Genomic DNA, 13278 nt, shown 5'->3' with positions numbered 1-13278 from the left:
TTACAGCATTCCAAAAGGGAAAGTGGAAAATATATCATCATGAAGACATGCTAATTTTTGAAATGTTAGTCAAGCATCAGTAATGGAAGAGGATGAATAATAGCTCTATGGGCATTTTCTTTTGTCTTTGCCATACATGATGTAAAGTGGAGTACAGAGAATTTGTGTGAGAGAATTCTCTTTGTCTTTTGATGCAGCGAGGGAGTGTAAAGCTTTCTTCAACAAAGTAACATCTCAAAGGGGGCTCTGGTTGATATGTATGTATTTATAAACACTAAAGCTGCAATTATCATAAACCACATTAAATCACGGCAGCCTGGTTTGTTGTTCTCCAAGTACGGATTTGGATGGGAGACATCACTCAAAAAATTACCCAAACCCCAGCCTAAAGGTAACCCCTCAGTTTTATGACCTAGAATTAGAGCATAGTCAGCAAGATGTAATTTATCACTGTGGTACCATTGCTGTGAAATAACATTTTTGTAATCAATGGGATAGCAGGAGATGGGCAAATGGTGTTCTGACTGTCAGTGTTACAGTTCCAGTGCCCCATGATGAGCTGCTCCATAAATGCATTTCTAAAAATGTAAATGCCCATCTGATAAGAAATCCTGCATATGGGAAGCCTTACTTGAAAGCAAGTCAGCACACCAGAGGACAGAAGAGAATTACGTCGTAAGAAAAGGAGCTGAAGGGATCTTCTGAAGCGCTGCTTCCAATTAGGGCAACAAAGCGGTGTAGGCGACGTCTGCGACTTTGGGGGGTGCCAAGATCTGTCTCTGTCCAGGGGGTCATAGACAAAGGACCAAATATGATGGAAGCCAATGTAAAACATGTGTACACACCTAGGTGTCTAAGACAGTTGTGCTTCTAGATGTTGTGTTGGTCCAGCATGCTAATCCATACAAGGAGATCTTGGTGTCCAGGCCTTGTAAGACTTTCTTCCCACCTTGTTAGAGGAATACTGTGAATATTTGGCTGTATGCTCCCTGCTGGAAGTGATAAGGACTGCAGGGATTTGCCACACAAGTTAACACTGTCTGTATGGAAAGAAGGTTTACTTTGCACACACAGAAGGAAATGAATGCTGTTTGTGTCTCCAAATTCCATGCCAGTGGAGAGTCAGTCTCTGTATTATAATTAGAAAACCATTATATGGAATTAGCACTGAAGACATTCTCCTCCTCTCTTGGCAGGCAACCTTGGTTTTATGGCTGGGGCTTTAATCTTCCACGAGGCCAAGCACTATTAGAGAAATGGAACCTTATTCCAGATGGAATAGATATTCTTATAACCCACGGACCACCGCTCGGTAAGAAAATCCTGCTGCTCGTAGCTGTGTATTTCAGATGACTGTGCAGGGCCTGACGGCTCCCCCGAAACGCAGAGGGTGCTCCTGACTTAAAAAAGTCCTGATTCCAGCAGCACCAGGGCTTCAGCTCAGGTTTATATTTCATGATTGCCTATGCTCAGTGGTAGGGAATTAAATAATAGCTTAGAAGTTGAAGTCTTAACGCATGAAACCTTAACAAGCTTTATAAATCAGCGAGATCTGGGTTCCTTATGCACCTATCCACTTTGCTGCTGGCAGAGTAAGTTGATTTCAAGCATGGAGCCTGCCTGCAGAGAAATGCAGGATTTGGGTCTTATTTTTTAGTGCTTGCTCCTTTGCTTGGAGTAGCCTTCCCCCTCCAAGAAGTACTCAGGAGTCTCTGTTTTTCTGACTTGGTGCATCCTGTGCCTCACAAACCCAAATGCTGCCAATTTTGGCCTGTTCTTTGGACAGCATGGTTGCATTGCCTGTCTGTAATACAATCTAGCAATATGAACAGACCAACATGCAACAGTTTTACATCTGTGGCTTAGAAATATTAGTATAGGTGATAGAAAAGCCAGGAGAGATTTCCTGTATTCCTAGGCAATAGCTGAGTTATCTGTGGTACAGAAATAATACCACCACAGAAACCAGTGTCAGGACTTAAGGCTTTTAGAATGTGTTTCAGTGTGTTTGATGCACAGCAAGCCATCTTTAATGCAGCTGTGTGTTTAACTTTCCCTTGTGCAATAAATGGACACAAAAGTGGAGCATATCCTTAACCATTTGCCACGCTGTGGATTGCATTCTGTGAAGTGGGAGCAGCTGGTTTCTTCAAACCTTTAGGTTCCCCAGTTTCTTGAAAGTAAAACTCTGTTGTCTTCCCCCTTTTCTTCTCCTTCAGAGCTTGGAGAAGAAAGTATCTAAAGGGTTGGTGTTTTGTTTACAAAGACGTGTTTGCATTCCAGGGCTCACTAATCCTGGGGGAAAGGGTTTCTCTGGAAGCAAGGGCATGTGTTTTGATATTTCACCTGAGTGGAGTCTCATGCCATGCCATAGACTGACTGACTTTAACATGGATGCCTGAAATGAATTGTTTAGCCCTTGAGATACCAGCTCCACACAAGAGTGGGAATAATTCCTGCTAAGATCCAAGAACTGATGCAGGATCTTTGATATAATTGTATCAGCCTTTTCAGCACTTAAAAAGGCATTTTTAAGACCATCTGGTCAGCTGTAAAGAAATCCAGTCTTCAGCTGATCCAAAGAATATCCCTGGGTCTAATGCTTGAAATTCAGCGTTGGAAAGTGTCAAGAGGGGTTCCCACTGCTTTGCTTCAGCCTTCTTGCTAATTTAGCCAACAGGCTCTGGGGTAAGCAGAAGGAGGAGAACCTCTAGAGAGCCCTGCAGAGATGGCACTCAGCAGACATGCTTTAATAATAAATTTAATAATAAATGGAAGAAATAAAAAGTAATGTAATAGCTGTAGTGATTCTGAGGAAGTAAGCAGCCATATCCACAGATGTGAGGGGGTAATGTAAATGTCACCATCTCTGTATTATTTATTCTCCTGTTTCAATTGTTCAGCTTCAGCTGTCTTAGAATCACAGAATGGTCTGGATTGGAGGGGACCTTCCAAGGTCATCCAGTCCAACCCCTTCTGCAGTAAGCAGGGGCATCCTCAACTAGATCAGGCTGCCCAGTGCCCTGTTGAGCCTTACCTTGAATATCTCCAGGGACGGGCCCCTAACTACTTTCCTTGGCAACCTCTTGCAGTGTTTCACTACCTCCATGGTAAGGAGCTTGTTCCTGATGTCCAAGGACTCCTTTTTAGAATTCCTGTTTCTTCCTGATGCACTGATGTGTGGCTCAGGCACAGAGCCCTCTGCTTCAGGACATCAGTTGCTGGTGTTCTGACACCGATGGCTGCAACTACGTGATGCTGCCAAAGAAATTAGCACTCTGCCTTACTTACAGAAGATGCTCATAGTGTGGCCCTGTCCACAGACAGTTTGGGAGACAGGATCCTCCTAGACCTTCCCAGCCAATTGTTTTAACCAGGAAGTTGATTCCTGTCTGATCTTGGATAGCATTACTCAAGTTGCTCCTAATGATCACAAGTAGCAATCAGTGCTCCTGAAAATTCCTCTTTTATTTTTGGTTCCCCCAATGTGGCTGCCTAAATTTTGTCCATCATCCATTTTCTGTGCTTCTTCCCCGTTCCCTTACTTCAGAAGAGTGCACGTGCTCCTTAACTAATGAATACTACATCATTAGATAGAGTCAGAATTGCCTGCATGATTCAGCTGCAGTAGCACCATCAAGAGTTAATGGACTTTGTGTTCCCAAGTCGGTTGGGCACGTAAGAAAAATCTTCCTTTTCTGTCTTAGAGCAGTGCTTTGGGATGAAACCAGGGCTGGGATTCATAGGAGGTTCACACAGGATGATAAAACAAAGGCTTAACCAGCTATTGTTGACCACTGTATTAGTAACTTGTGTATTATTGCTGAGGATATGCTCCCCAGTTCGTGCCTTACAAAATGCAGTGTTTGTGGTTATGGGACTGGTGCCAATGCTGCTTTCTCTGTCAGCACATTTGTAGCTTTTATTTACAGTACTCCTTTCTAAAGCCTTTTCCCTGATTCCTGAAGATCTGCATTCACAATTTTTGTATTTCTCTTCCCAAAGTTGACTTTTCTTTGCTCTGTTTTGAATTTAATTTCACCTTTAAGTCTTCATTTGTAGCTATCTGCTTGATTGTCTGTGACAAAGATTTATACTTCCCTGACAGCTGCAGAAACCTGTTTCAAGTAACCAAACACTGAAAAAAAAACCCCTCTAAGATGAACTCTGTTAGCTAGGTGTAATCAATTATTCTTAGTTTGTGTAGTCAGGTGTACATAATAAGCTGCAAACATACGGGAAAGCTTCAGAAGGGTGATAATGCATGTAAACAAAAACATGTTCAACATAAATAATGCTTAATTTAATGGAGAAGTTAATTTTATGGATTTTTGTTTGTGAAATTTCTGAAGTGGAAATGCTTTTGGCTTTGTGTTCACCACAGACATTTTGACAATTAACTGTTTCAAATCGTTGAAGTAACAACAAAAAAAACTGCTGGTTGTAACGTGCTTGCTCTGCAGAAAGCCTGACTGGATTCCAGAGGAGCTGTTGGCTTCACTTTGAAAGCTTAAGTGCTTACAATTTCCTGCAGTGGATTTTGAGCTGCACTGGGACCAAGAGGGGTTGGTAAAATAAGTTACCAGAACTGAGCATGGCCCTGCTCTGTAATTCAGTGGGGCTTTGTTTTTGTACCTCCCCCAAAACAGAGCCAAGCAGCACCTTCAGAGGTGTCTGGATGAATTCAGAGTCTGTGCCCCTCAATCAGGATTTCCTTTTTGACACTTAGGATAGCCATTCACAACTCATTCCTGTGAATGGGACTTGGCTCTCTGAGTAACTTCCACCATTTTTACAAAACCCCACAGCCTACTGAGCCCAGTTTTTTGAGCATCTGGCATCTAAAGAGGTTTTTCTCAATGTGTGAACCTACCCTAAAGCCCTAGCAAAGCTGAGCTTGAAAATAGCAGACCAAGATTGATCACTGCAAACCCTCTAATGCAACAACATCCTTCTTACACTGCTGCTCTGAAGGAAACGTGAAGCTCCAGCTGGCATTGAGCACCCCCCTACAGTATGTTTTTAGATGTATAAGCAAGTTAGTGTACATGTCTGTATTCATACAAATGCACTTTTAGACAATCTTCATGCAAATGAACATAGCACTGAAAAGCATCTACTGCAGGAGGGTTGAGTCTCTCTTACCTGCTGTCCATAGATACAGACTAGTGGGACTTGCTTTGCCATGAGGTGCTTAGACCAGTTTTACTTGAGGGTGCTGTTTGTAGGCACACTGTAGGTTCCTCACCTGAGTTCCTCCAGTGTAAGATTCAATGTGCTAACAACGTAGTTTTATTATTAGCAACATGGATTTCATTACCTCAGTTAAGTGTTCAGTTGAAAAAACTAAATCCCAGGACTGGATTTAAATAGCTGATTGAGATTCTTCACAGGCTCGCTTTGGACACACTGCTCTTCACAGATCAGTTATTAAAGGAAGAAGAATGGTTAAAGCATTGAGTTTTTACATTAACAGTGCAAAAATACTTTAATTGCAGGTTTGGTGGGGGTTTTGTCCTTGAAAAACAACTGGCAAGAGTCCATTTTCTTCATGTGCTTTTCCTGAAGTATTTTTCCTTCCTTCCTCTTCTGCATACCGAGGCAAACACTGTTTTTTTCCATGGCAGTTTGTCTCTGGCTGTTGAGGAGAAGCCATGAGACAGTAAATCTCAGAAATGCTATATAGCAATACAGCTTTGCAGATAACCTGTCTTCTTTTAAAGCTTTCCTTTCTCTGCCAAAGGTTTTCTAGACTGGGTTCCTAAGAAAATGCAACGGGTAGGATGTGTTGAGCTGCTGAACACAGTCCAGAGACGAATACAGCCAAGGCTTCATGTTTTTGGACATATCCATGAAGGTCAGAACACCTTTCTTGCTATATATGTTTAGAAAGCATACAGAAACATGGAACTTGTCTGGTTTAAGTAGAATTTTCAAACCTGAATGTCTGAACTGAAGCACTGCTGGAATTCAGATACTTAGCTCCACGTACAGAGCTGAAACAGGCTGATGCCCACATTCCAGTATTAGTACTTCAGCATCTTTCAGTTGCTACATCTGTAAAACAGTGAAGCCTCCCTCACAGAGAGTGCTGCTGTCAGTTTTGAAAGGAGAGCATGAGTCCAGTAGTTACAAAAAGTCACTAAATATTAGGATTGATGGGTTGTGTTTCTCAGTCCTGAATCTCTGTGACTGAAGTAATTCATCTAAGCTCTCTATGGGTCAATTTCTGTGTTTGTAAAATGGATAAGAATGCATTGAGGAGTGCTTCAAAGGCTGAATCTTCAAGACTATACAGCAAAGATTGTGTCTCCCCACCAGTGTGTATATGAAGTTGGAATCAAGAGGGATGCCACCACTGGCTTGTGAGGAAGTTCAAGATATTTATTCATGTGTTTATTTGCTTTGGTAGGGGAAAGGTTTTGTACATAGACAAAACAAAGTGGCTCTCTTGACTGACCTTTAACTGGAAAGACAGTAGTGCTCTTCACAGAAGTCTTATGCTCCACTCAAGTCAGTAACAGCAGGAGTTCATCTCCAGGCAAAAGGAAAGGCAGATGCTCTCTGCTATGGAAGAGTCTGTCCTGTTGACATATCATGACAGCAATGTGTCAAGCAGTGTCCCCACCAAAAGCAAAACAGCTACTGGGCTGTGCAGAAGTGTTTGGGTTGGAATGGGAGCATGGATTGTCAGCCGCTCAGTTCTTAGCAACATTAACTTGCTGGCAGGAAAATGTGCTCCACAACTGCCAGTTTTCTGCTTCTGGGACTGCTCCAGCCTGTGAGGTGGGATCTCTGTGGGTCTCAACAGTGTAGGATTGAAAAAATGGGGGAAAAAAATGGCATTAGCTGCTTCTGGTGTAGAACTATTAACCTCCCCAAGGAATCCCAGTCTGACTTGCTGCTGGGTGCTTTCACCACACTGTTAGACGTGACATTGCCGAGACGTGTGCTGAGCGTAAAATCGATGGAGAAGGCATTCACATCATTATTGTACAGCTCAGGGATTAAGTCTATTCTCCTTGTGCGAGAGGATGTTCATAGAGAGGACTTGCTAAAGCCTAGCTGATGTCCACAGTGGTGTTAAATCACAAAGAGCCAATATGTAGTCAGGGGGTCATGCTAACCTCTTGCTGTTAGAGAAGTCTTTGAGAGCTGGTGAATACAGTTCAAACCTACTGTCTTTTCACAAATCCTGACCCAGGTGGGTTGCAAGGGTTATAAGCAAACCATTAGTGAGCTGTGAAACTTCAGGCATGTAAATAAAATCACATGTGCTAAGACCAAGCCAACTTTGAGGGCCAACTTTGGCTCCCAAGAGAAAAGAATGGTAAATCTGGTGAGCTAATGCAGTTGGCACAGGAGCTATCAGAACATAGAAACAAGGTACTCTTCTTGTTAACTATCCTAATTCAGGGAAAACAAATGGGGAACTGCATAGCCTGTTTTGCAGTGGGATGCTAAATCTCTGCAGAGGAGAATTCCCATTGCAGCCAGCCTGTGCAGTTGAAGCAGCTCTTTGTAGAGAGAATGCATGATATGAACAGATGAGTTCTTCCCCTGACTGAGCATAGCTACATCTGCAGCAGTCATTTACTGAACAGCCAGGAGGAAAAGATGCTTAGAAGAGATGCTTCTTCCTTATTCCCCCTCTGCACTGCTGTCTCTGCCAGAAAATACCCCTGCATGTGGACTTGTTGCTGATTGACCCATAGAAGTAAAAAGCAGCATGGTAAAAGTCCTGGTCTGCCTGTTACAGCCAGTAGTTGGCTGAGATCATGGCCAAGAAAACTCTGTTGGCAGCAGGGGAGGGGTGAAAACGGTAGCATTGGAAATCTTCAAGCAAAAAGAGCACGTTAGCAAGCCAGTTCTGTTCTCTCCAAACATGTAGCAGATGAGACAGAAAGTCCCAGCAGCAATGCTAACTGTCCTCCGTGCAGTTTGTTTTACATAGAGCAATTGTTGTGTGGCAAACACCAAATGATTTAAAGAAATGTCTGTGACAGGAATCTGACAGAGTTTGCTTCCCTGCCTAGCCCCTAATTACAGTGTGGTTTTTTCCATGGGGAGTCCAGGAGGCCCTACATTATTCAAGGCATTCTAAGGAAGAGAAAATAAATTGGCTACTCTTTGCTTGTAAATTTTGCACCTATCAATGCTTCTGCAAGACATGAAATTGTACTCAGAAAGGATCCTAGCTACTTAGGATTTGAATAGATGGAACTCCATAGGATTTGAATAGGTAGAACATAACAGTGATTATGTGTCACTATTAACTTCATTCATGGTGACAGTGAATCTGAGCAGCAATGAACTCCACCAGGTGAATTCTGACTAATCACATATTTCTGATTGTTGGATGCATTTCTTCATGTGGGTTGTAATATTTCAATGCAGATTTCCAGCATGGAGCTTGTAGTGTTAATCAAGCTTATGCTTCTCTCCTGGTCGTTCATGAAAAGGTTTGTGTCTACTTTCTCATCACACCAGAGTAGTTCAAGGGCTTACTCTTCACTTTGGGAACCAGCATTTTGGTGTATTGATGCTGGCATTTTGATTGTCTGCAGATTTAGTTCTGGAATTGTTTGGTTTGGGTGTCTAACAGACATGTAGTTAAATGGCATCAGATCTAGTAAATGCTTCTTTGCCACCAGGGAGACATACAGAAGGATGCTTTCTCCAAGGGAAATGTTGTAGTGTCTTTGGGTGTCAGGGAATGCATTCATAAAGACTTCTTCTTCTCTGCCTAGGCTAGCATTTGGTGTTGTGCCATCAGATTTGGTGGAAATTGGTCAACAAGCTCAAACACACAGAGAGAAGAGGTCCCCACTAGACAAATCCCACCCAGGTGCACATGCATGCATAGTGCCCTTAGCCAAGCAGTGCTTTTCCTTCACTGGTCGCTTAGAAGATGTCCAACACAGACAGAAAAGAAGGTGCAAAGATGAAAATTGCCCAGAGTTTGCTACACTGATGACTGCAAATCATCAGAATGTTGTTTTTTCTCCAGTGCTGCAGTTCCCCAAGCCCTATCTTCTCATCCCTTCCCAAACTGAGCAAGTTCTGAGGAAAAGCCCACACCAAACAACAAAGGCGAGAAATAGCTCTCTCTGGAGGTTTGTGAGCTGGCTACCAGAGGTCATAGCAGCTAGCTAGCAAGGGTCTGTTTCTGTTTCCTTACACAGTTTGAAAGATGGCAAAAAGATGGCATTAATTCAGGAGACCTTTCTGTTTTGCATTAAAACTGTGTAATAAATGTGGCACTTCATGGCGTGTGCTGGAGGTGACTGGTGAGAGTGACCAGAGTCTGTCTTTCTCCACAGGTTACGGTGTCATGGCTGATGGAACTACTACCTATGTGAACGCATCTGTGTGCACTGTGAATTACCAGCCTCTTAACCCACCTATAGTTATTGACTTGCCTACTCCAAGGAACACATGATTACTATGAGGATTTGAAGTTGTCCCCAACACATTAGCAAATTTGTATTGCTGGCTGAGAAACCCAGTAGGGACCCATGCAACAACAAAAACCAGCAAAGAACCTTGGTTTTGCCCTGCTAGCTCTCCACAGATAAATTTTGAGTGACAGAAGTGGCTGAGGAGCGAAGACATTATCGTGCCAGAAACAGAATAAAGACTTCAACATTTCACCATTAAAATATTTGTGAAGACAACAAAGTGAATGCATTCCACAGACATCCACATATATGTATCTCCAGTAGGGGCTTTTGTATATACCATGTGTTACATTGGACTTATTAAAAGAGCAATGTTTTTCACAGGAGTGTTCCTTTGAGAGAGTTTGCAGTTTACACACAAGTGTTTAGACTAGGTTTCCCTCGATTCATGTTTCCTTGTGAGCTCTTGGTACGAGAAAAATGATGGTAAAGATGCTTTCCCTTACTTAACATGGCAAATATAAAAGGTGGTGCAGAAATGACCAGTCACAGGGGGAAAGGCGTTACTTCAAGTCCTCCAGGTCTGAGTCTTTGCATCTATTCAGAACCAGTGCAACAGAGGCCCTAATTCACTGTACTGAAATGAAGTTTTACTACATCTGGCATTACAGATGGTAAGGGAAATGGTGCATATTGCTGGCGTGCTGTAAACAGCTCAGCATTCAAGAAGGGAGACTGTGTTAAGTGCAGTATAAACTCAGGAATTTGTAACCTGGCCTTGCTCTTGGGAAAAAGAAACAAGGATGACATTTCCCTTAAAAACACAAACAAACCAAGCCACCACCACCACCACCCCAACAATGCACATGCAAACCAAACCAACCACACAAACCCAGCCCAACCAACCAAGACCCAACACAGCCAAACAACTCTGCTTTCACAGGGTGGGGTGATGTGTAATTGTATGGAAAAAGCAAAAAACTCACCCACCCAGTGTTCTGTAGTGGTATTTTAAATGAAACCCACTGGGAGTATCTGGTTAAAACCTGCTAATGGGACATGCAGCCAGTGGTGGGATTACTGGTTTGAATTTGGCCCTGGTCGGAAGGGATTAAACTTCATCGTGGTCATTGGGCAGCATTAAGGAGCCCAAGTTGAAGGGATCATCCCAAGGTGGGGTTTGGGTGTTCACTCTTGGGTAGCTGTGTAATTAGATAAGTGTGATGAGTAACAAGTACACACCAATGGGTATGGGGCAGGGGTCACCTCACAGAACCTGTCATTGCTCTTTACCCACTCATGAATGCTGCTGAGGGAGGCTCAAGACAAAGTCGTTAACTGAGTTGAAATCCATCTGTCATGCTGCATGTGAAGCCAGGCAAAGCAGGAGACATGTTAGGAAGTGGGTGAGATGGCCAGCTGCCAAGGTACTGCTCACGTGGCTTTCCTGCAGGTTAACAGAGGTGTTGAAGCTGCTGGGATTTCAGTCCCATGCTAGGCAGATTCTTGAGGATTGGTTATGAACCCACCCAGAGAAAAATGTGTTTCCAGTCTGCTCTACAAAAGTTGGGTTTCTGCCTTGAGCTAGCAAAAAATCTCTGTGCTCAGAAGGGACTCTTTGCCTAGATGGAGAGAACTGAACTGCTGTATTCTGAATGTTGATGTCCTGAATTTGGAGCTGGCAGCATCTAGGCATGAATCCCGTTCACACACCTTGGGCAGATCATTGTGCAGGGTTGTTTACAGGCCTGTGCATAGCCCACATCTGCACACATGGATTGGATAATTGTGTATGTCACTTCTTTTTTTGCCTGTAACATGGGTGTAAATGTGAGCTTCACGTGGCAGCTGTGTGTACCTGGTGTGCATACACAGCTTAATACACCTGTGTGGCAAAGCTAGGCCACGTCAGCCTCGACTCGAAGCAAGGTGGGCAGCAACATTGCATTCCGCTTGCTTGCCATGGGCAGCAGCTCGCCTGAGCCCAGTAACTAGCATGCTGTGGGCCCGCTAGACACCGCCACACCAGCAGGAAAACGGACAACTCACAAGTCTGTCATTTCGTGGAAGCTGTTGGGTGACTTGAAGCACCACATAGTCCTGAAATGAAGCCCACAATGATTGGTGATGTCTGCAGCTGGGGCTTGGGGTGAACAGTTCACAGGCACGAGAGCAGTCTGCCACAGATTCACGTGCTGCCGCTTTGGTCAAAACTCTCGGTGTAGGAATCACAGGGTCAGCTCCCAAACGAGCAAGGATTGAACTTCCTAGGTGAATATGAACTCCCACCACGACTGAGAAGATGAAGCAATAGGACATGCTTGGAATAAAAGTGTCTTGGCTCGTCACAACTCAAGTGGTTTGCTGCAAGTGTGGCAGGAAATTGGCTGTATCTGAAAAGTCTGACATGTTTACATTCGCTGGTGGCACTGAAATGTTAAGTTGGGAGGAAGAGGTCCTCTGATTAGCCTCAACACAATTTCTATGTTGGCCATAAACTGGTCTCTTAACAATGATTTTTTTTTCCCCTAAGTTATCTTCAAAATATTGTGTATTTTTATGTGGAAAGGTTACCCAAAAATCAGCTGTTACTTCTCAAGAATATCATTTAAAAGTACTCAAGGTATGAAAGCTTAAAGATTATTTAATCCTTTTGGCATAACTTGATTGTTGTTGTAATTTTTGGTCAAGCATGTTAGACAAATAAAGTCTTGGACAAAACCAACAAACAAAATAAAGAAGACCTCTTTGTGTCCCCCTCAGACACTCAGCTCCGTGTGGGAAAGACTGCCTGGCTTTTCTAAGTGCAGGAGCCAGCCTGTGGAACAGAGCCCTGAGAATGGTTAGGGGACTTGAGCATCCCGCCTGTGAAGAGAGATTGGGATGCATGGGGTTGTTCAGTCTGGAGAAGACCGATAGGGGATCTCATCAATCTGTGTAATATCTGAGGGGCAGGTGTCTAGTGGAGGCGGCCAAGCTCCTTTCAGTGGTGCACAAGGAACAAGCTTGAACATAAAAGATTTAAACTTAACGTGAGGATGAACATCTTTACAGTGAGGGTGATGGAGCAGTGAACAGGCTGCCCAGAGAGGTTGTAGAGTTTCCTTCTCTGGAGACTTTAAAACCCATCTGGATGCATTCCTGTGCAGAGTACCCTAAGTGGTCCTGCTTTGGCGGGGGGTTGGACTCGATGATTTCTGGATGTCCCTTCCAACGTCTGATGTACTGTGGTACTGTTGATTAAAGTTGTCATCATGAAGGGTTGTGGATCAGCTGGCAGAGGGGCTGGGAGAGATGGGCAGAGGTTCCCCTGCTCCATTTGCTAGCTTCAGACTTCTACAGCTCCTGTAGGAGGCACTGAGTTGAAAATTTGGCTTGCAGAGGGGGAAACAGCAGCTGCTGCCAGTCACCCAATGCATTATTTTGGTGGGGGAATATGGCAGATGCAGCTGTGAGTCAGGGCAAAACTAACAGAGCCGTGGAGCACTTGGAACTGGGATGCCATCCTTTGGGAACAGGCAGCAGTCAAGGGAAGTATGGTTTGTGGTCCAAGTCGGGGACATGAGCCTTGCAGAGTGGGAGATGTTATTGAGGCTTCTTGCCTCGAACTTGATCTACCTCTCATTGGAGAGGCCATGAAAATGAAGGTTTCCACAAATGTGGTTTTGCAGTTGTTGCCTCTTTAGGTTCAGGGATGCTCTCTCAAGTAATTTCCTGCCCCACCTCCCCGCTGCTGACCTTCACTGGTGGCTCCTGAAGCTGTGTTGCTGTGTATCTCCCGCAGCGTTTGTTCCATCACCATACACAATTGGTACCGAGGTTCGTTTCAGTTCATTTTGATGGTGAATAGGAGAGAGAGAGATCACTGCATGACAAT

General features: G+C 43.8%; 1 protein-coding gene across 4 annotated transcripts in view; it reads left to right on the top strand.

Moving 5' to 3' along the window:
• MPPED1 (metallophosphoesterase domain containing 1) overlaps positions 1–12130 on the top strand; it is a 76075-nt gene extending 63945 nt beyond the window's left edge. For 3 of the 4 annotated variants that reach the window (XM_068170762.1, XM_068170768.1, XM_068170763.1), the window contains exons 6-8: positions 1197–1312; positions 5744–5857; positions 9324–12130. In XM_068170762.1, coding sequence (XP_068026863.1) covers positions 1197–1312; positions 5744–5857; positions 9324–9442 — 349 coding nt within the window. In that variant the 3' untranslated portion in view covers positions 9443–12130. The remainder of the gene's footprint in view (positions 1–1196; positions 1313–5743; positions 5858–9323) is intronic. The other variant, XM_068170771.1, reaches the window with a different exon arrangement.
• The last annotated feature ends 1148 nt before the right edge of the window (positions 12131–13278 follow it).

This window comes from Melanerpes formicivorus, unplaced genomic scaffold (assembly GCF_026170545.1).
Source record: "Melanerpes formicivorus ecotype bairdi unplaced genomic scaffold, bMelFor1.0.p_v2 SCAF_3, whole genome shotgun sequence".
NCBI lineage: Eukaryota > Metazoa > Chordata > Aves > Piciformes > Picidae > Melanerpes > Melanerpes formicivorus.
Note: the sequence above shows the minus strand (reverse complement) of the source record. Positions and strands in the feature narration are given on the sequence as shown.